Here is a 23295-nt window from a genome sequence, read left to right as displayed (position 1 = left end):
ACCGAGGCACTAAGGCAGTATGACAAGGAGGAGAAACTCACAAAGTAGAAGTGAGATTGAGCCCTCCTGAAATAGTGGAAAGAGCTCTAGGGCTGGTCAACAAGCTCAAGAGGTGGCCAAAGAGAGATATTTACAATATGATAGGGATGGACAAGGCCCAAGTGTATACGAATGGTGGACTTAGTCTAGCTGACATCCCTAACCCCGACATCAAATTGCAAGCAAAGATAGTCCATGCTCTATTCTCCAATCAAAGGTACAATGGCTTGATGAGCATGATCGGAGTGCCACTGCTTGAGAGTCTCGCGGCCAAGTCACTGGACAAAATCAATTGGAATGGCTTAATGCACAAGACCATGGAAACCTCAGCAAAAGTGCTAGTCATGAGAGCTAGAGCAGTAGAGGTGAGGAGTCTCCAGCTTCCACAGTCAAGATTGCAAGGAAAAAGCAGGAAGCTAAGGCCTCTAATATAGGTTTTGGAGGTGTGCTCACTGCCATCATCCAACAGGCAGTTGTAGACTTGGAAAGACAAGAAGTGATAGAAGAAACTCCCAAGCACTCACTAGAACATAGATCACCCATGCAATCACCCAAAAAGAGGAAAGCTCCACTCCAAGTCCACCAGCAACAACAAGAGGCCTCGAGTGAGAGAATCATTAGTGGGGAAGGGAAGAAAGGCTCGGTCCCATCAAGCTAAGATGAAAAAAAAAATCTTAAGCTAAACATCCTAAGAAAGAGGAAGAAAACCATGGCAAAAGGAGACAAGGAAGTAGAAGCCACATAGAAGGAATTGAGAGAATTAGAAAGAAGCAAGAAGAGGAAGAGGAGTGAGTAAGAAGGGTGGAGGAGGAGTCAAGAAGGGAGGAAGAGGAATGAAGAAGAAAGTAAATAGAAAATGAGGAAAGGCTGAAAAGAGAAGAAGACAAGCAAATGACCCTATCCTTGCAGTTGTTGGTAGAGCAACAAGCCTCCCGACCCAAAGAGCTCACAAGGAGAAGCCTAGGTGATGAGCCATGCTCCAATGTGCTACAGCAAAAGAAATAGCTTAAGGGACCATTGTGTTAGGCAAGGGAAAGGGACCCATGTGCCAGTCATCACCCAAGAAACCTCAAAAGGGGGAGTGGACCAAAGCAATGTGGTGTTGTGGGTACTCGGTGAAGTAGCTTGGCCCAATGCCTAGTGGCAAAGCACTAATAATAGGGACAAACAGACCTCCTATCATGGACACAGAATCTAGGAAGGACCCATTGAAGTCCAAGGTCGAAGCATCCACAATGTCAGTGCCATTGGCCATGTCGACAATGACCAACTACGACTAGTACATGCAGGAGCTCCTAGGCCAACTTGAAATGATGAAGGAAGACACGAAGGCTGCCATGGTAGAGTTGGAGGTGGAAAAGGACGCATTCACTACCTACCAACTAGAGAAGACAAAGCAGATAACCATCTATTAGAGGCAAGCGAATCACCTAAAGAAGGAATCAGAAGCAAGGAAGAAAATGGAGGTGGAGAAGGAAGAAGAAAGTGCAAAAGAGCTACAAGTGGAAAAGGCAGAGGGAGAAATGGGGCTAGAAACGGGATTCTCGAGCCTTATACATGTAAAAAAGGATATGGAGGAGAAATTTGAACAATTAAAGAACCTAGGAGAGGAGCTCACAAAGAAGCTGAAGAGGGTAAAGACACAAGCCCACGCAGAGTTCCAAAAGGAGAGGAGGCAAAAGGAACGACTACTGAAGGAAATGCAAGAGGTTTAAGTCCCAAAAGGACATGGAGTCAAGAAAAAAGCTACTAGAGGCAAAAAACTAACTCCTCGAGACCCTCCAAGAGCAGGAACATCTAAAAGAAGAGCTGAATCACCACAAACACGACAAGGAAAATATATTGTCAATATATGGAAAGAACAAGTAGAGGTAGTGACAACACTGTCACAAGAGCTCCAGCTGAGTCAAGGCAAGATGTAGGAGAAGGCCAAAGCTTGGAAGAGAGGAACCTTGGAAGAGCCAGGGACCTATCCAAACACCTTGACCTAGCAAAAAGTAGGAGAATCATGGTGGAAGAAAGGGCCATAGCAGTGAAGGCAACAGGGCTAAAGGTCCAACAACATGCCTTTCTCAATACAGTATTTCATGTAACTTAGGTCAAGGATGATGACCTTGTGGAAGGGCTAAAGAGGAAGCTGGAGATCTCAAGGAGAACCAGAAAATATGGGCTCCAAGAGCACACCCCAAGGACCAACACTAGCCCAAGCCTGCTGGCGCAATGAAGACAACCGAAGACAACTTTTGCTACAAGTGGACTCTTTTGATAGAGGAATTAGAGCAACTCAAAATTGGAGAACACGAGCACCGAGAGCATCCAACTACAACAGCCTAGGAAAAACTACCAAGGGACAAAGGGCCTAATCCAGCCTGCTGACACAGAGGCATAGCTAGTGAACAAAGCCCTCCCCCACCTCTGACAATGGAAGTAGAAGGCCAAGAAGAAGAAGATCTAGCAGAGAGTTGGCTAACTTCACGAGGAGAAATATTAATGCCAAACCACAAGACATGCCCAATATCCAAATGCCGCAAACCGAGAAACAACTGCCTATCAATTGGGCACTAGAATTAAATCGTTGGGAGCAGTGGGAGAATGGGTTCACACCATTTGAATTTGAATTCTTCTACCTTCTACACCCTGAATCGAGTGCTACCCCCTGCAATGGTTAAAGGAGGCATCCAGGTTGCAAAAAGCTAGGGAAGCAGTGGTTTGATGAGAGGGCTAGAAATCCTACATTGTGGAGAAGAAAGCTTGCAAGGTACTGGGAGGATAAGGTCACGAAAGAGGCAAGAAAGGTCAACGGCTATGAAGGCCAACCTAAATGACATTGAAGAATCTAGGACGCCAATTTTGAGGCGGCATGGATGGCTTTTTGTAGCATGCTACCATATGAAAGGGATGACCCCACCTACATGGCTTACATGAGGTGCCACAGTGTGGATTTTGACTAGGGGAAGCATGGCAGGTATGACTTCCCTTTGATCTACAATGTCAATGGTGCCATTCCTAAAGAATGCATGACCTTTGAAGCCAAGACTTTGGACCTTCTATTACCCACTTTTTGGATGAGTTCATGATGGCATGCCCCAACCCCTCTTTCCTTACCACTTGTAATTACCTTTGCCTCTTGCGACTTCTACTAAAACAAAACAAATAGCCCAAGAAGAGCATCTACCACCCCTCTATTTTGATATCAATGTAGGGATAGACAATTGTGCAATGATCCACCTAATGTTAAGGGCTACTCTCTTACTAGACTTTTGCATGAGCATTTTGGAAGATATAAGTGATAGCACGTTCTCAAAATGTAATCATCCTTTCCTCTCTACTATCCCTCTCAATGTAATGATTAACCAAAAGCGCTACATGCAAACCCATGCATTCCTTAGCAAATCTCTGTCAAGATTGTGGGAGAGAAGGAAGGAGTCTCACTTGTAGCTTTCTTGCTTGCACAATGGGGAAATACACACAAGGGTGGAGGTTGAAAACAGATTTCCTCTTCTTAGTTGTGTAAGCCAAAAGAACTCTCATACAAAGAAATAGAAGAACCCTATATATGGGTCTCAAACCAAACTCAACTAACTAAGGTGGCATACTAACTGAGCCACGAACTAGAGTAGATAAGGATAGCTATCATGTAGCTATTATTCATGGGCGGTGTACCAACCGCGTCTGCAACTGACAAGTTGGTGACATAAATACACAACGGTCACCCTGGCGTATCACGAGTGGAGCTCGATATCTCAACACTCCCCCTCAAGCTCAATCCCAATTCCTGCACACCAAGCAGGTCTCTGAACTTGCGCAGCTTCTCTGCGCCCAATGCCTTCGTAAATATATCAGCTACCTGATCCTCTGTGCTAACATAAACTAGATCAATAAGACCTAGTAAAACCCTCTCCCGCAGATAGTGATAATGCACCTCAATGTGCTTTGTTCTAGAATGATAGACTGGGTTATTTGCCAAGTGTATACTACTCATGTTGTCACAATAAATGACAACTGGCCCATCTGTAGACTGATGCATATCATAAAGTAGCTTATGCAACCAAGCTACCTCACATGCAGCCATTGCTGCACCCCTGTACTCAGCCTCTGTGCTCGACAAGGCAACTGTAAGCTGTTTCTTACTGCTCCAAGTGACTGCAGCACTCCCAAAAGAGAACACATATCCACTGGTAGATCGTCTATCAGAAATACTACCAGCCCAATCAGCATCAGTGTATCCATGCAGCTGTATCTGAACCCGAGTCTCATAAAATAGTCCATACTGCAATGTGGACTTCACATACCTGAGTATGCGTCTAGCCGCATCCAAATGCGATTTCCTTGGAGCCTGCATAAACTGACTTACCAATCCAACAGCATAGCTCAAATCTAGCCTGGTAATAGTCATATAAATCAAGCTTCCTACTATGCGTCTGTACATAGTAGGGTCTTCCAGAAGCTCACCTGCATCTGCGCTCAGCTTCACATTCTTCTCCAAAGGAACTGAAATAGGCTTACAGCCTGTCATCCCATATTTGGACAGCATGTCCAATCCATACTACCTCTGCAAGAGCTGTATCCCACTTGGTGATCTAATCACCTCAATGCCCAAGAAATAACGCAGCTCTCCCAAATCCTTTATCTCAAACTTCTGCTTCAATATCATTTTCACATGAAGGATATCTTCATCACTGTCACCTGTTATAATCAAATCATCAACATAAATGACAAGTAGCATAATACCTTTCTCTGTTTTTCTCACATAAAGTGAGAAATCTGCCTTGGAAATCTGAAAGCCAATAGTGACAAGATACTGTTCTATCTTGTCAGACCATGCTCTAGGTGCTTGCTTCAAGCCATACAAAGCTTTCTTCAACCTGCAAACAAACTCAAGATGAACAGCATGCACATAACCTGGTGGCTGCTCCATATAGACCTCTTCTTGCAAATCACCATGCAAGAAGGCATTCTTTACATCCATCTGATGTAAAGACCATCCCTTTGATGCAGCCATAGCAATGACTGCTCTTACAGTTGCCATCCTTGCAACCGGACTGAATGTTTCTTCATAATCAATGCCATATGTTTGTGCATACCCCTTGACTACTAATCTTGCCTTGTATCTGTTCACAGAACCATCTGCATTGTGCTTCACCTTATAAACCCACTTACAGCCAATTGCATTCTTACCTTTAGGCAAAGGTACCAATTCCCATGTGGCATTTGCTTCCAAGGCACCCATTTCTTCATCCATGGCTTTCTCCCATTTTTCTTTTCCCATGGCTTGCTCAAAAGAAGTGAGTTCTGGTTCCTGTATCACCTTGACCATATATGCATAGTGAATGGCTGTAAATCCATCATATTTCAGCCTATCCACAGGATACCTAACTCTGGTAGACCTGTGCAAAGTGGGTTCACTCCCAGGTGCTCTCAAAACATCCCTGGTCTTCCTTACTCCAGGTGTAACAATAGAAGGAATACCCAACTCATCATCAATGCTCTGTTCTGAGCCACTGGATTCACCATCCACATAAGAGTGACCTGCATTCACATCAAACATAGGCTGATCAACCTTCTCTTTTCCTTTTCGTGATACCTGCATACCACTATCTACATTACTTTGAGAAGATTCTCCTGATCTCAATCTGCCTGTCCATGGCGAAGAATGTGAACCACTGCTAGAGGACGCTCCAGGTCCACTAATATTTTGTGACTGCTGTTGTGAATTCTGTGCAGCATTACCATTTTGTGCATCTACATGATCAATCACATTTACTGGTTTATACCAGCTACTCATCTCATCAAAAACAACATCTCTGCTCACTGTAAACTTACGATTAGAAGGGTTATAGCATCTATACCCTTTTTGCTGCAGAGAGTAACCAATAAAGATGCACTTCTCAGCTTTTGGATCCAACTTGGATCTCAACTCATCTGGCACATGTACATAGGCAATGCAACCAAAAATTTTCAAATGAGAAATATATGGTTTCCTACCAGTATACCTCTCCTCTGGAGTCATTCCATGTATTGCTGCAGTGGGAGTCCTGTTCATTATGTAGACTGCTGTAGCAACTGCTTCAGCCCAATAAAAATCTGGCAAGTCTTTTTCATTGAGCATGGCACGAGACACCTCTCCAATATGTCTGTTTTTTCTTTCTGCAATTCCATTTTGCTGTGGGGTATGACTGCATGAATATTGCTGCTTTATGCCATGCTCCTGCAAGAACCTTGCAAACTCATTTGAGAGGTACTCTCCCCCTCCATCTGACCTTAGGCATTTTATTTGCAGGCCTCTTTCTTTTTCAACCATAGCTTTAAGAGTTTTGAAATGCCCAAAAACTTCACTTTTCTTTTTCATAAAATACACCCAAACTTTTCTGCTATAGTCATCAATAAAAGTAACAAAATAATGACAGCCTCCAAGAGATGCAGCTTTAGTAGTCCACACATCAGAGTGGATTAATTCCAATGGCTTCTTACTCTCTTGAACATGTCTAGGAAATGGTTTCCTTGCCTGTTTTCCAACCTGACAGGCTTCACATACCTTATGCATTTCTGCAACCTTGAATCTAGGCAATCCTGCAACAATATTTTGGGCCTGCATTGATTTAAGTCGCTGTACATTAACATAACCAATGCATTTATGCCAGATATCAATATCTGTAACTACACCGGTCCCATGTGCAAACATTGCTGCACTCAATTCAGACATGTCTGCATCCAACGTAAACATTCTACCCTTCGTCTTTCCTTTTGCTATCAAGCGACCTTTATTTTTCATATCCTCAACAAAGCATCCATGAGGATTAAATTTGACCTGCAAGCCCTGTTCAACCATTTGACCAACAGAAACCAGATTCTTGGTGATATTCGGGACATGAAATATATCGGACAGGTATTTCTTTTTCCCATCCTGCATAGACAAAGGAATTTTTCCAATCTGCACAATCGGATGTGCAGTATCATCACCAGTCTCCACAAATCCTGGTTTTTCCATTTTCCTTGCATCCTCCATCCATTCTGCATGACCTGTCATGTGGTTTGATGCACCTAAGTCAACATACCACACATCGTTGCTTTCTTGTGCACTTGTCACAGAATTGTTCATGTGCTGCACCATAAACAAATGCTCATTTCTGTCATCACCCTGTCTACTAGAAGATGCATAATTTCCTTGTTGCAGTTTTCCATTCATGATGTCATTCTGCTTTTTATAGCAGTCTTTAGCCATATGACCCATTTTACCACAATAGTAGCATTCAACATTACTGTTTGCATTTTGGCCTCTTTGCCATCCACCACGACCTCTTTGGCTCCCCCTGCCTCTAGAGTTACCACGTCCTCCTCCATAGGACTGGTTTTCTTGAGTTTGCTGCATATTCTGATTTCTACCACGGCCTCGAAATCGGCCTCCTCTACCTCTGCCTCTACCTCTTCCAGCATTTGAGTAGAAGACAGTTTCTTTTGAAGTTCCTCCTAAAGAAGATGCACCACCATTTCTCTGCTCCTCCGAAATTAGAAGAGCAATCAACTCCTCAAAATCAGGAAATCTTTCACGAACTGAAATGGATGTCCGAAACTGTGCATAATCCTTTCCTAGACCATTCAAGGTCACAGAAACTAAATCATCATCTTCCACTGGCGACCCAATGGAAGCAAGTGCATCTGCAATCTTCTTCACCTTCATGTGGTAGTCATTGATGCTCATATTTTCTCTTTGCACATTGTGCAACTCTTGCTTGAGCTGCATTTTCCTGGCTTGTGTATTTGTGCTATACATCTTTGACAGAGTATCCCATGCCTCCTTTGGCGTACTTGCATCCTGAATATGCACAATCATAGAGTCTGAAATGCTGATAGACAGCCAGTACATAACTTTCCTGGCTCTCTCATGCCATGCTTTGAATGCCTGCATTTGCTGTTGATTGGGAACATCAGGAAGAACTGGTTCTTCTTCATTTCCTGCAACAAATTCCCAATATCCTTTTCCCATAAGGAAATTCGTCATTCTAAACTTCCATGCTTGGAAGTTGTTCTTGTCAAGCTTTTCAGTTACAATCTGTGAAAGAGAATCAGACGCCATTACAGAACACTGCGAAAAATTCTATCACTGCAAAAACTCAGCTTCACCCTCACAAGGGCAAATCTGCAAAACTGGCGAAAGTGGTATTTGACCACACAGTCACTTCCTAGTGACGATTTTGCATAAACAGGAACCAAGAATGATTCTGAAACTCCCAATGTCTCTACGCACAAGCATACGATGCAATTTCTACAATAACTTTTCACCAACTTGTAGAACAGTGGTCGCACAGCATAAAACAGGGCCTTTTCCTGAGTGCGTGCAAAAAACTTCCGCCTCCAAAACAGGCCCCAAAATGGCCTCAAATCAAAAAATAGGGTCGCCAAGGGCTAAAGCCCTTTCCCACATCATATACTGCCCTCTTGCTTCACCGCGAAGGGCGTCTCAACCTGAGACAATGCACTCCTGCAATTTTCGGCTGTGCTACCTGCAGAGATCTGCTCCCAAAACAGAAAATGAAAGCAACATTGCTCCTCTTACCAGACCACCGCGAGCTTGGCTTGCTTTCTTGAGCAACTTACCATGAACAAGGCTCTGATACCATGTCAAGATTGTGGGAGAGAAGGAAGACGTCTCACTTGTAGCTTTCTTGCTTGCACAATGGGGGAATACACACAAGGGTGGAGGCTGAAAACAGTTTTCCTCTTCTTAGTTGTGTAAGCCAAAAGAACTCTCATACAAAGAAATAGAAGAACCCTATATATGGGTCTCAAACCAAACTCAACTAACTAAGGTGGCATACTAACTGAGCCATGAACTAGAGTAGATAAGGATAGCTATAATGTAGCTATTATTCATGGGCGGTGTACCAACCGCGTCTGCAACTGACAAGTCGGTGACATAAATACACAACGGTCACCCTGGCGTATCACGAGTGGAGCTCGATATCTCAACAATCTCTTAGTCCCCCCTCAAAATGTAGCTACTAAAGAGCATCAAGAAAATGTCTAGTGTGCTCTCTCCAAATGTATCTCACAAAAAAAAAAAGTTTTTTTAAAGAAAATAGAAAATAAAGCAAAGATCCACACAAAGCAAAAAGAAAGGAAAAAAGAGCTTATCATATAACATCAAAGTGCCACAAACACCGCACCTAGGGATTCTCAACTTAGATGCATCCAATGGCCTCGGTTGATCGGTTTCGTTGGTTGGCTCCATGCTAACCCCCTAGTCCTCCCTGTCCCCCCACTTCACACTCATGGCACATTAAGGACAGGACACACCTAGGGAGTTTTGCACTCACCTCTGTGGTTAGACTTGTCTACCTAAGTCACACCCACAACACCTCTCCTTGTACACAAACTTAGTCCTCAAGTGTGGGACAATACCATAGGCTTCCTTGAGGTTCACCCCAACTCCTAGTTTCACTAGCACAGATACCCCACACTACACAGTGAGGTAGGCACATCCCCTAAGCAGTGCACTTCCTTTCCCTTTTCACAAGTACATTCGATAATTCGCAACCAACCACCACTGACTTTGGAGGCCCCCACCACCCACTCAATCTACTCTCGGCCTCCACAATCTCACATCCATTTTGTGATGCTTCTTCTCCATGTCCAATGTCCACGAAGCCCCATCATTGACCCACATGGCAAGTCCCATGGGAGTGGCACTCAGTTAAGAGAGGGCAATGTTAACCCCAATGTGAGGAAAGCAAAAACAAAATTAAAAACATAGAGGGAAAAGTAGAAAAGGCAGTCCCTAATTGAAAAAATAGGAGAAAAAAATGCAAGGACAACCTTAAAAAGTTTAGGGCAAGTGAAAAAGAGGAAAGGTGTATTTTAAATGCAAAGGTGCACCCTGAATTTTTATAAGAGGGCACCAAGCTCCCTCCTATGCAGTTTGTAAATATAGATGAGCATGGATGAAGAAACAATATAAATAGGAAGGAAATAGGAAAAGAGAACCTAGGCTAAAATGGCCGACCATGTAAAAACGAGATGGGTGCCCAAAAGGAATTAGGGCTTGTATAAAAGGCAAAAAGTGGATGAAGAAGCTCAATCTTGTGTGTGGCCAAAACTACCTCTCTTCTTTTTCTTCTTCTTGTTGCTTGTTTGAGCTTGTGCTTGAGAGATGGAGTGTGAGGGGGTGAGGAAGTGAGAGTGTGAGAGTGAGGGACCATGGTGGAGAAGCCCTCCACTCTTCATCTTCTCTTCTTCTTATCTTATCTTATCTTGTGCATGGCAATGGAGCATGGAGCTTGAAGCTTGAGGATCGAGCTTGCACCTTGGATTGTGGAGCTACTAGAGAGCTTGTGGAAGGAGGCAACTTGATTGAGCATGAAGGTAAGCTCACTACACTCGCAGGTGTGAGAGCGCATTCGGCTATGTGAGAGATAGCCATCGCACTTGTCTTGAAACGCTTAAAACAATTAGTAGTATGTGGGTCTTGGCAGTTGAGCAAGAAGCTCCACAAAGTTTATAAAATGATGCTCAAAGAAATCGAAGGGAAAGTCCATGCTCTTCATTAAGAAATTAAGGTCATCTAAGATTGCAATAAAGCTTTTAGAAACATGACTAGATACCTTCAATCCTATTCTCTTTAAATTTGACTATGTTCATAAGTTTATTCATAAGATTTGGAAAGATACTTTCAAAAAAAAAAAAAGGCTTGCTCAATGGTGTTTCTCTTTAAATTTGACTATGTTCATAAGTTTATTCATAAGATTTGGAAAGATACTTTCAAAAAAAAAGGCTTGCTCAATGGTGCTCTATAGCTATTAAGAGCACCCACAATTTTCTTAGATATACTAAGAATAGAGCCATCAACCTAAGAAGAGAAAGAAGAGCTTCAAAATATTAGCTTCTCGATGAAGCTAACTATCCTTTGAGAAATATAAGCAGCTTACTCCAAGGTGTTGTGGGATCCATGCAATTATCAAGTAAAAACAAGCATACAAACTCAAATTATCCCAACACCTTAAGGTCCAAAATGTATTTCATGTAAGTCTACACAATCCTTATGTACCTAATCCCAATCACATCTTGGATAATAAACAAATTATGATGCTAACTCAAGGACTTTTCAAAATGGAACTAGAAAAATGATAAACATATTATGATGCTAGTTTAAGGACTTATTGAAAAATGTATTTCATGTAAGTCTATGCAACCCCTATGTGCCTAGTCCTTGGAAGTTTAAAAGACTACCACTCTCTATGAACAAATTGCTATGTTAGCTACTCTCAATTTTTTAAAATTATGAAGTAAATGGGTATTAGACTACTAGCAGGGTGATTGTGCAATGATGTTGCCACATTGTGTGTGTGTGTGTGCGCGCGTGCGTGTGCGTGTGCGTGTGCATGTGCGTGTGTGTGTGCGTGTGCGTGCATGTGTGTGTGTGTGTGTGTGGAGAGAGAGAGAGAGAGAGAGAGAGAGAGAGAGAGAGAGAGAGAGAGAGAGAGAGAGAGAGAGAGTCAAAGAAAGTGAGTGAGTAAGAAAGCTTGAGAGAAGCTTTGTTTTTCCTCTTCTTTCTTCCATTATTCTTTTCCTCATCCTCTTCTCACTATGGTCAATCAAACTTTGAGTCTTTTTCTTATTTTCTTGCACTCATGGGATCAATTGGAGAAAGCATGGTTGATTCAAAGCTACAACTTGGCTATGTGAGAGGTATCTTGAGCTTAGAGAGTGGAAACTTGAGAAAGTAAGTATCTGTCCTAGCACCATTATGTTGAGCTCTCATAGAATCCAATATAGTTGCATGAGGGAAACATCATCATTCAATCGTTCACTTTAAATCTATACACCTTCCATAGTCCATCTTCAATTTTGTTCTGTATTACAAGTGTGCATAGTGTTTGATGGTCTCTTTCTAATAGTCAATGGATCAAGCAAGAGGAAAAATAAAAGAAAATTGAAAGGTACAATGAAAGAATCAAAACAAGGGTGAAAGGAAAAATAGAGTACGACAATAGCATGATGAAAGAATAAAATAGGAGACCAAAGGTAGAGGTGACATGTAGCAAAAATGAGAGCTCAAATAATAAGATGTCAACATTTTAGGAAGCTCCAAAAGTTTTACATGAATTCTCAACTTTAAAATTTTGGAAATGAAGAGGTTTTTTTAAGTATTTTCAAGTTCCAAATTTTTTTTATTAAGTACAAGATTAATGTTCCCCACCTCAATGGGTCCCTAGTGTACTTGGTGGCTCTTTTCAATTCTACCTATGAATATGAAATTAAGATCAACTAGAAGAGAGCCCAATAGACATTCACTGCACATGGTACCTTTTCATTTTTCCATCATAACTCAAAAGCCTAATCAAGATTTTGAAATGATAGTTTTTTGTTTTTGGTTCTAATAATGTGCTCCTTCATCCCTCCCTCTCTCTTCAATTAAAATTTTGGGGCAAAAGCCTAAAGGTTATGGGAGTGAGGGGACCTACTCTACAATTTTGAGATATAATGACTTAAGGAGGGACAAGGATTTTGAAAGGAGATTAAGGTATTTTACAAGACATCAAAGTTTAGGGTCTTATGTACATAAGCATGAAAGTTAGGCTTTTAAGAACATGGTAGTGTTTTTCTTTGAAGGGAGGACGATTAGCATGTTTAGGATGGTGATGGAATTTTGTTGGAGGGCTTCAATGAGGTTGCAGTTGATTTTTTTCTCTTGTTGTCTCCCTTTTTGCCCTTCTTCTTTTGTTATTGTGTTGTTGTTGTTGTTGTTGGGGGAGGGGGGGTGTGGGTATGCACAATGTCTTGGGAGGGGGGTTAACATCTTCAAGGGGTAGTGGGTTAGACATTTAGGACAAACCCTAAGGTTACACAATCAATAGCTACCTATGGCTATGGTTTTGGGGTGGTCCTCAAAGGATTTTTTCCTGAGAGGCAAGAGAGGAATAGGGGATTAGGGTTTAAGACAAGAGCTAGAGTTTCAAAGGTAGGATTCAAAATTTTGGGCAACAAGGAGGGTTAGACATTTAGCATAAGGCCTAAGATTGCAAGATGCAAGATGATTGGTATTTAACAAGGCAAAGGTTAACCTTTTGGGAGTGATAATTAGGGTTTTGAAGGATGTTTCTTATTTTACAAGGTTAGGGCTTTCAAATTAGGAGAATGGGGAGTGGGATTTAGGGGGGAGAATCAAGATTTTGGGGGTAGTGGGGACAAGGGTAATTAAGAGGTTTGACTTGGTAAGAGACATAAGATTTGTTTTGGCTCTACAACCTTATTCGAATGGAATACTAAAATTGAAACCAGCCCCCAACTTTTTAATTGCAAAGCTAACCCACGTGTTGTAGAATTCCTAGATGGTCTCCTTTACCTTACCAACCTTCTAGCTTTAGCTACAATGAGATCCTCTTAGATGAGATCTATGACCTCCCTCTCTCTCTTTACAATTAGATTATATCTTTTTAACTTCAACATGTGTTGACAAGTAGTAATAATACTAATCCATTACCAAGGCTAAGCTATGTAAAATTTTGCCTTTGACCAATTCAAGCATGTTGATGTTGCAATTATCACTGTGGACATCAAATCCAAAACAATGACAACTTAATCTATGTTTCGTCCCTATAGCAATAGCATTTTGTGGCATACGATTTTTGCATGCCTGTTTAAAAGCTTGTATAAAGGGTTACCTACAAGCTTAGTTCACATATAAGGACACTCAAATCAAGCTTGATTAGTGTTCCAAGGAGAATAAGTTGTAGGGTAAGGGGGCATGTTAAGTGATGGCCCCTCGAACTATTATATTGAGCTTCTCAGTTCACTATAAATGGAGTAGATGATTTAGTGACATGCACCTTTAAGTTTAATGAAAAACTTCAATCGGACTCGTCAGATTTCATAAAAAAAGGTGTCCATCTATCACAAAATTAGCCCTACCCCTATCAGAAAACAAGTGAAAAACACAACAAAGGACTTAGTTTGTAAGCCTAGTGCAACTTTTGTATGACGAATTAGGCATTGAAACTTTTTGTGGAGGGTCATCTCATCCATAACATCTCAATGCTATACAATCCAACATAATTTTTTCTACCTACATAACTGTTAACAAGGGTTTCGTTAAGTGCCACTAAATTGGCCCCCTTGCCCTATGTGTCATTGCTAATGTTTTTTTTTTTCTCAACTAGCAAAAATAAAGCAAGTTCCCAGAGCAACAAGTATTAATGTTCAAAACCTATATGAAATGCCAATCTTGAAAGTAAAATGATTTAAAAATTGATTGATATTGTAAAAGGCATAAAAAATTTTCCATCCAACATTTTAAAATTCCATCCAATACAAGCATACTAAATTATCATTTTTTGCTAGCACCAATATGTTCAAATGCCTTCCTATAACATATTTTCAAATGTCAAGTTTTTTGGAAAAGGAAAACAATAGGAAAGAGAGGGTAAAGGGACCAATAAAGTGACCCGCAAAAGGAAAACACGTCCCACCCCAATGCAGTGATATTTTTGCATTAAAGATGAATTTATTTTAGCCACTTAAAGTTATGATATAAATTCTTTTATATATCTTAGATTTTGCAAAACCCTGAAGTAATACATCCTTGAGTGTCACTCAATTAGCCCCTAGTTGTCACTCTTTTTTGAGCCTTTCAATCAAAATACCCCAAACTTTTTAATGTAAGTACCATGATGCATGAAGTTAGATTGTTACGACACCCATGTAAGAGAAAGATATATAACGGATCATAAGATGACACTGTATAGGGCTCTTTACCCTAAGTGGTGCTGCATCATGTGTGACATTGTGCAAGCAAGGCTATGGTTAGTGGAGGATAGTAGTAGTAGTAGTAGTAGTAGTAGTAGTAGTAGTAGTAGTAGAAGAAGAGAGAGAGAGAGAGAGAGAGAGAGAGAGAGTGGGTGGGTGGGTGGGTGTGTGTGTGTGTCTTTTGAGTGACAACGCTTCTCTCGGGACGGCTTCGATTGGACCTATAAAACCAAGGCTTTCCTGTTTGAGAAGTGGACGAATACTCGACAGTGCCGCTCTGTGGAAAGGTCTCTTTCTCGCATATTCACCTAAACTAAGGCGTTCCGGTTTGGGAAGTGGAGGGCTCTGGACTGTGCTGCTGCGATGTTTCTGCGCATATCCGGCCGTACAACGCAACGGAGTTTGCGCAGTACTGACACTCTTGCTGTTGCATGGTCATGGAAACCGCCCCGTCAGATCGACCGTTCCGTTTTCCACCCACCCCGACCACCATCATCGCCCACTCCTGCTTGTGCAGAGAAGCAACATGTGCGAATCAGCCCAAGGGAATGCTGATTTCACACGACACCGTTGACACGCTTGATCTGTGAGACTGCACAATTAGACACTACAAATTCCCCTTATTAGCTTTGACGTGAGACAATAGTGTGCCCCTCAAGCAAAGCTCGCTGTGTTCTTCTTTTCCACCCAATAGATCTTCCCATGGATGATGTGCCAAGACAATGCAAGAATTACAGCACAGGTTTTAGAAGACTGATTTTGCACCATTGAAGCTTACAAGTGTTCCATGTACTAAGGGAGACAACAGCATTTCAGAGAATAATGCACTGGCACTGATCTATCAACTCGAATTGACCCTGCTTTTTTCCTTTGGACAAGCAAACAAAGGCTTTCCATCTTTTTCACATCGAGTGCTCATTGGTGATCTTCACATAGCCTGCAGCATATAATGGCCCAGAATCTTGAAAGACTACAGCGACTCTCTCTCTCTCTCTCTCTCTCTCTCTCTCGTGACAGAAGTTTCTGTTAAGGAAAAAGAAATATGCTGATGTACTTCAATCTTCTACAATCGGCCCAGAAAGTAAAGATGCGTGATCTTGTCAGGGGGGATATGACCTTCCCCTTCTGCTGTGATGATATTTTGAGTTAAACCAATAATAAAATCATGCACAGAAAGAAACAGAGCTCTAGTCTCCATCCCAAGGGGGTGAGCAAACATATAGGCAGACCCACAACCAAAAGAATTTGAATGTGTGAAGCAAAAAACAAAGAGGGAAAAAAAATAATGTAAGTTTCAACAAGGGCAACCCCCCCCCCCACCCAATCAAAAAATGGGAAGAAGGAAAGTGAGGCTTAGTGGTTTTGCACTAGGAATTCAGAATGGACTGAAGAGCTCCCATCTCTAAGACCAGCTTCAAGACCTTTCAAATTGTCAGCTGCCATGCTGCCACAATTCCCAGCAGGCTTCAATAACGTAGGTCTGGGATCACTTGCACTGTTTGCAGCAGGTACAGCAGCAGAGTCACCGTCCTTGCCTGCAGATGCAACTTTATTGGGACCTTCAGGCTTCAATCCGATGGGTAACCCTGTGCCAAGCTCAAGGCCGCTGTAATGCCGCTGTTGTTGGAGATCGTATGAAGGGCCCTGCTGTAGCTGCTGCATCTGTTGCTGCTGCTGATAAATCTGTCTCAACCTCTGCACTTCCTGCTTGAGAGCATCATAATGGGCTGCATCATGGACAGACATCTATTGTCAGTTACACGAGATTTATATCTTCTGTTGTCAGTACATGTTGTTCTACACTTTGGTACCCTCATTGGACCAATCTCTGTGTGAAGTCTACTAGTCACATTGATGGTTGTGAAAGCAGGTGAGTTGCCTTTTTATGGTAGTTTGAGTAAAGCTCACTTATCTTACCCCTTCCAAGGGATTTCCATCTTTAGGCATTCATAAATGCAAAAAGAGATCCGAATAGGACATAATTGATGGTTTCGCATATGTTATAGTTGTGTGAAGAACTGCGCTATAAGCACCTATTTGTCATTTTCAATGTTTTAACAAGGAGTTCAGATGTTTGACCAGGTACAACAGTATTAGATATTTGTGCTGTAGAAGATCTCATGCTAACAAAAGAGTTAATTCTCCTTTGTTTGCAATTTATGCACAGAGACAGCTTAAGCACACACATTGCATGCAATCAAGTCTCAAAGTTTACATCTGTATACTACCTCCGAGACTGAATTCCAATTAGACTTTCTCAACAAAGCATAAGACGCTTAACTGAGTAGAGAGTGCCAAGAAGAGGGTAGAAAATGGTATAGCAAACTATGTATTTGTTCTCACCATCCTTAAAAAGCTTTTCTTGTGCTAATGCAGCAATCCTTTGCTTCAAAGCACTGTTATCTACATTAAGAACAACTCGCTGATGATCCAGGTAAGCCACCTGAGGAGACAGAGCCGACACCTCTGCCTACAAAACATCCAAGATAAGTTTCAGTACTTAAGTAGTTGGCACTACATGTAGACGATTTGAGACAAAGTCATCTGTGGCTTACCTGAAGTGCATTGACACTTCTCTCAAGCTCAGCAATATATTGAAGTTTTCTCACTCTGGACCTTTGGGCAGACTGCCTGTTGGCCAAAATCCTGCCATGCAGCAATATGTCAGCATACCATCATTTTCATGAGCTGTTGATAATGCAGCAGACAGCACTAAGCAAGCTCCTCTTTACACAAAATAATTTATTAGTGATGTGTTCAGATATTGTTAAATTTCGATCATCCTCTTGAGAAAAACCATGTGTGTACACGATTGGGCTGTTCACCGTTTAGCGCGTTTGGGATCGAGTGCTGGATCCATCATTGTTGTTGTGCATGTAAGCTCTCCTTTTACCACTTGATTGTCAATTTTTGGGGCACTTTGCACCTCAGGCTCACCGTGATATGATGATCCAAAGCTGCCTATTCCTTTATCTTCAACAGAGTGGTGTTCGTTCACACTGTTATGATCTGATGGAGTAGAGGGGCTTTCTGTGACTGATCTTTTCTCTGCACCTGTGCTCACTTGGGGAGACATGTCATGAGATGAGCTATGCTGCTTCTGAAAGGGCTCTATGTCTGCAAACATGGACATCAGCTGCTCTTCATCCAGTTTCTCGAAATCTTGACCTCCCCGAGAAGGTACAGATGCCACACCCCTTGCTTCAAACTCATCCCCTTCAGCCATTTCATCAATTCTCGAGCCAGCAGCAGCTGGAGCATCGAGGAAAGCAACCGAGTCACTGGCGGATCGTCTGTGAGTGCTCTTTTTGGCTTGGACATCTGAAGCATCAGTGAGCAGGTCATCAATCCACAATGGTGGTGTCTGTGGAAGCAGGCCGGCAGAAGGGGTGCGTTCATGCGGTTTCCTGGCAGCAGCACCATTGGGGTAAGGGAAGCTAGGCCAACCAGAGAAGAGGCCATTGTTGTTGCCAGGGTTGTTGGCAAGACCAATACCCAAGCTCGTAGCATCGGCTTGCAATGTGGGGTTTCCACCTGGAAAGAGTGGGCTTTTGGGAGGCAGTTGAGGCTGCTTGTTTACAGAAAAGGACCAGTTGCCTGGACCACCTTCTCCACCAACTGAATTTGCCATTGATGGCCACTCTACTACCGATTACCAGTGTGTGATAGAGAACCGTTATCTCTTCTTACCTGGGCACCCCCATGAACCTGGCACACAGCAAGTATTAGGCCCCAATCAGCATAAAGATATTTGACAGCAAAGTAGTCAAGATCATATCCCTTGCATCGCATGATGGCTGGAAAATATCAGCATTTTAGTCCCATTTGATCATCACATTTGACGCGGCATGATTCCGTGGATGATCTCACGAATTTAGCAGATAAGATAAGATTTTGATATGCAACAAGGAGAAGACGAGCACCTCTCCCCTGTGATGAGAAGAAGAGTTGGCTAGTGTATCCACAAACTGGAACGGTGATCGATCGAAGGTTTCCTGCAAGATTATCAGGGTGAAATTAGGCCCGAAAACTTCGCAAATCATTGACAAATGGAGCCCTGCATGTTGATGCGTATGCAGAGGCGAGATCACAAAATGGTTCTTACAAATCCCGTGAAGACGAAGGAAATCCAAAATATTTTGCTTGATTCCATGGAGGATTATGGTTATGGGGTAGTACTCAACAATGCCGATGATGGAGGATGGAGTTGTGTTTATGTGTTCTTTATAATTCACACGTCTTGCATGTTGCATCGTATCACATTATTATGACTATATGGACCCTACAGGCGGCCACATTGTAAGATATATGCACTGACAGGGCTCCATAGCCGGTGCAGCTCAACATGCAGTATGTGGATTAGGGCATGATGATCACATCGGTACAGGAATGGCAGAGGAAAAAACAAGGATTAGGCTTAATGCACACCTTGCTGAAGAATTAATGGCTCAAATCTCCATCCTTTCTCTCTGTTTCTCGCTCTGTCGCTCATCAGCCAAGGCAGCAGCAGAACGGCCGTCTGGTAATAGTATTGCAGACGAGCCGCTTCTTGTCAACAGATGCAGAGGACGCCGGAGAAATGTGGGAGGAGGCGATTGAAGAGGTGTAATTTTACTGAATCTGCCTCTCTCTCTCTCTCTCTCTCTCTCTCTCTCTCTCTCTCCTGAGAGAGCTAATAACCGGCTTCTGCGATGAGAGGACGAGGGACAGGTGATGAGTAAAGAGCGGGCTTGTGGCGGAGTGAAAGGCAGTCCTGTGTTATGAATTGAATGCGCTGCGGGGGGGGGCAGCACAGATCATGAAGTATAATGCAATTGGAGGGGGGGCAGGGGTGGTCAAGAGAGAGAGTGTGTGTGAGTGAGAGGGGGAAGGGGGGGGGGGGGGGGGCCAAAGAAGACAAAGTTTGAGGAGGGAACGTGATGGGTTCATTGAGATGAAATGGGAGGGCCCACCGGGCACAATATATTTTGTGTGAGAGTCTGTATGTGTTATGTTGGGAAGCAGGGCAAGAGAGAGAAGAGTCTCTGTGAGTGTGAGAGAGCTAGAGAGAGAGAGAGAGAGAGAGAGAGAGAGAGGGATCCAGCTGGTCTGGTGTGAATGAAGCAACCCAACAAACTAAACTACCAGCTGCCACTGCTGCTGTAGGTATATTGAATCAATGACAGAAACCGAGAGACTCCCAGGGGGGGAGAGAGAGGCCCTTGTGCTCGGAACATGCGAGCACACACGAGAAAACGATCCACATTTCTCTTTTCTCTTTTGTACTGCATTTTTTTTTCCCGGAGAAAAAGGTCAAAATCTGTGATTGGAAGGAAAGCAGGTGGGGTTGGATAAAGGCTGCGGCATTGCATCAGAAAGCGCCCACAAAAGCTCCCTCTCCCTCTCCCCCTCCGCCCCTCTCTCTCCCTCTCTCTCTCTCGTCTCTAGCATTGCAATTCGCCATAATCCGTTTTACCAGCATTAGAAAGACGGGAAAAAGAAAGAAACTCGATCACATGATTCACAAGAGAGAGTGTGTGTGTCCCTATTGGCAGGCGGCTTGTGCTTGTCCCTTCTCTCCTCCTCCTTGCAAAAGATCTCTTATTATTCCCGTCCCTTTCCTGTTCTTTTATTCCTTACAAGAGACGCCTCCATGTTCCTCCTCCCCACATGCCCGCTCGCCTTCCTCTGCGTTCCACAAAAACACATTTCCCCGCCTACCACCACCCTTGATAATGCCCATCAAATTCCATAATCGAGCGAATATACGACTTTTCTATCGCCCATCAACAAAATCTATCACAGAAATCGCTTTTATATACACACAAAAATCATATCTATACACACACAAAGTGTGCAAATGGCGCGAAGGTGCACGCGAACGTGCTTGGCGTCCCACAGCTGTGCAATGTGATGTAAGTGTAGCCGCTTCTAGCTACTAGAATATGGTGAATATAACTTACAAGGATAAGTGCAGCTTCTCGAGCTACTGACCAGTGAGGACAATAACTCAACTATTGTATACCCTCCCGGAAACTCCCTGACCCCAAAGCATTGAAGTGCCAACATTTCCTAAGAGCAAGGACACATGCAAGTAAATAAATGTATATGCATGAGTCCGTGTAGGTCTGGCAATCAATGTGACTAAAGGGGCACACATCCAAGCAAGTGTACTCACACACGTCAATGTAGTGGGAATGGATGTGGGAAAGGGAGATTCAAACTCTAACAATTAGGCAACTTAAGTCTCAGATCACAACCAAGTTTAGCGGAGGGAGTGGAACGCCACTAACCCCTAGTCACACCTGAGCATGCAAGGGCTAGTGGAAGTATCTAAACCCCTTGCTCACCCTACTAAGACTGAGAATCAAAATGCTGTGCTAGGAGCGCATTAGCAAGGTGAAGCACATCCTCTCTCTCTAATTGGTCATGCTTGAGTTGCAAACAACTGTGATATCCCAACTTTAATTTAAAATCTTCCCAACTTCTCGCAAAAATTGACTTGAAGAACTCTAAATCATTCAATAGAGAAGATCTCGAGTAAAATCACCCGAGGATCGTAACCTGATATTTTCATGAATTAACAAGGACTGTAGCCATCCATCACGAAAGTTATCACGTGAACGAGAGTTGTGAGCCATAAGTCGAAGTTGACCAAACACCTTTAAAACCTGGCAACTAAGGTAAGTCACAAAAGCTTTAAGCTTGCTTTATAAAAAAAGAAAAAGATTGAGAGGGAGATGACGACAAACAAGCTGCCATTCCCTACCCCCCCTCTTTTTTTAATGGAAAAAAATGACGCACGATCTTCATCAATCTTGGCATCTCTGATTTTGAACCAAAAAGCTTGAATTTGCCTTCAATAATTCAACAGTTAACTCTAACAATCTCCCCCTCTTCTCAAACAACGAGAGACTTGAATTGAAGCAAGATCATCCGAGAGCCAGGCAAATCAGTCATGGCATCTCTAGCAGCCTCTCTGAACCTTAAAGATCAAATCGCCAAAATCAGATTGCATCTTGAAAGCTTCAGATTATTGATTTTGCTAAGATCCCTTCCATAGAGAGCTCTTCTTCTTAGCCACAACCCTTCTTCTTCAATTTAGCTATAAATACAAGGCATGGGGAGCAGTTGAGGGGAGCCCAAGCAAGAGGGGAGAGGCCCTTCTCAAGAGTATAGAGCAAGAGGGAGTGGGGCAAGAGAAGCATGAGCACGGGAATTTCTCGTCACGAAGACAAAGAGGATACTCCGCGAGCTCTTGAATTCAAATCCACCAGCCCTTCTGTCATATTTCTCTGTGGAATCAAGATTCTTCTCGATTTTTCTAAATTCTTGGTGATCGCCTTCCCCCCATCAATCAAATTTTGGTCAATCTAATTATCCCCAATCTCCTTTGCCAAAGTCCCATTTTGCGATCTCATGATTAAAGACCATGGTCCTAAAGAAGAAAGTTACAAAGGTTGGGGAAACAAGAGCCGTCAATAACGCTGCAGACACAATCATTACAAACAGAATGACTAATAACCGGGGCTACAAACGAAGCAGTCGCCATGGATCTCCAGGTACTGTATTTTTATAATAAAGGCAGCAAGTAGGCCATCATTCCATGAATTGGCAACAAAAAACTGCAGTCATAAAATAGGATTTTTTAAAATTCTTGCATATAATCTTTTTAAAAGAATTCTTATTCACAAATTCCAAGGGGTAACTTGGGTCTATACAACATAAATCGAAGCAAGTACAAGGAAGGTACTATGTCCCTAAAAGATTTAATATTTTTTATTTTGTGTTGATTGAATGAAAACTCTAATGGGTAATCACAGACGTCAATCCTCGGTATATAAGAATCCTTGAAATAAAATTGCCAGAGGATACTGTTCGTAATTAAATTAACCAATATTTTCTTTTATTGCGAGCAAGGGCCCACGAAACTCCAAGGGAGTTATTCTCAAGTATGAAATTCTTGCTTAGATTCAGTGCAAACTAGTCCCCAAGGAAGGGGGAATCTAGGAAGATATTATTAAGGTATTGCCACTTACGCTAATTTTGCCACTTATGTTAATTTGTCTCGATGTTATTACTTTTTAGAAAGTAAAAAAAATTGTCTTAAAAATAAACTCGTTAAAAGTTTATGTATAATGCATTTGAAATAAGATGTTTGTGATTACAAGCTAGGTACTGATCTTTTCTAATATCATCAGGCTAAAAGATAGATAATTGAGTACAAATCGCCGATTGAGGTAGTATTTTGGTAGGCACAGAACACCGACGACTGAGGCAGTATTCTTAATGGCCCTAGACCTCCCCAAGGTCAACGTGAATAAAACCTACTCCAAAGGGTTTTGCTTTTTGTTTCACGTTAGTGGGTATAGACAAATCATGACGCAAAAGGTCTTATCATAGGGAACTCTAGTTGGCAGGAGGGGGTAAGGATACCAGGGGGCTTTGGTCACAAACTCCTTAGGCTCTTACGAACTACCAACTATCCTTCGATTTCCAGATTGTGTCATGGGAGTTCCAATACTAGTTGGGGAACGG

At 42.5% G+C, this 23295-nt stretch overlaps 1 protein-coding gene across 2 annotated transcripts; it reads right to left on the bottom strand.

Moving 5' to 3' along the window:
- Positions 1-16102: 16102 nt before the first annotated feature.
- Positions 16103-19584, bottom strand: LOC148034377 (uncharacterized protein At4g06598-like). 2 transcript variants are annotated; one of them, XM_087679325.1, is made up of 6 exons: positions 19207-19584; positions 18702-18773; positions 17604-18486; positions 17334-17424; positions 17122-17248; positions 16103-16505 (listed from the first exon to the last, which is right to left on the bottom strand). In XM_087679325.1, the coding sequence occupies exons 3-6, from the start codon at positions 18407-18409 to the stop codon at positions 16132-16134; spliced, it is 1398 nt and encodes a 465-aa protein (XP_087535451.1). In that variant the 5' UTR covers positions 18410-18486; positions 18702-18773; positions 19207-19584; the 3' UTR covers positions 16103-16131. The 2 variants fall into 2 exon arrangements, with proteins under 2 accessions (XP_087535451.1, XP_087535452.1); XM_087679326.1 differs by lacking the exon at positions 19207-19584 and adding an exon at positions 18884-19196.
- Positions 19585-23295: the final 3711 nt, after the last annotated feature.

The sequence above is a fragment of the Lygodium microphyllum genome, chromosome 6 (genome assembly GCF_053477565.2).
Source record: "Lygodium microphyllum isolate KBCC chromosome 6, Lygodium_microphyllum_v1.1.10, whole genome shotgun sequence".
Taxonomy (NCBI): domain Eukaryota; kingdom Viridiplantae; phylum Streptophyta; class Polypodiopsida; order Schizaeales; family Lygodiaceae; genus Lygodium; species Lygodium microphyllum.
Note: the sequence above shows the minus strand (reverse complement) of the source record. Positions and strands in the feature narration are given on the sequence as shown.

What these genes read in the sequence shown, in the direction of transcription:
- LOC148034377 (XM_087679325.1), bottom strand. Translation starts at nt 18,409, where the DNA reads ATGGCAAATTCAGTTGGTGGAGAAGGTGGTCCAGGCAACTGGTCCTTT. An exon ending in GAAGTGTCAATGCACTTCAG is followed by an intron (nt 17,249 to 17,333) that starts GTAAGCCACAGA and finishes GATGTTTTGTAG; the next exon opens with GCAGAGGTGTCGGCTCTGTC. An exon ending in AGAAAAGCTTTTTAAGGATG is followed by an intron (nt 16,506 to 17,121) that starts GTGAGAACAAAT and finishes TCCATGATGCAG; the next exon opens with CCCATTATGATGCTCTCAAG.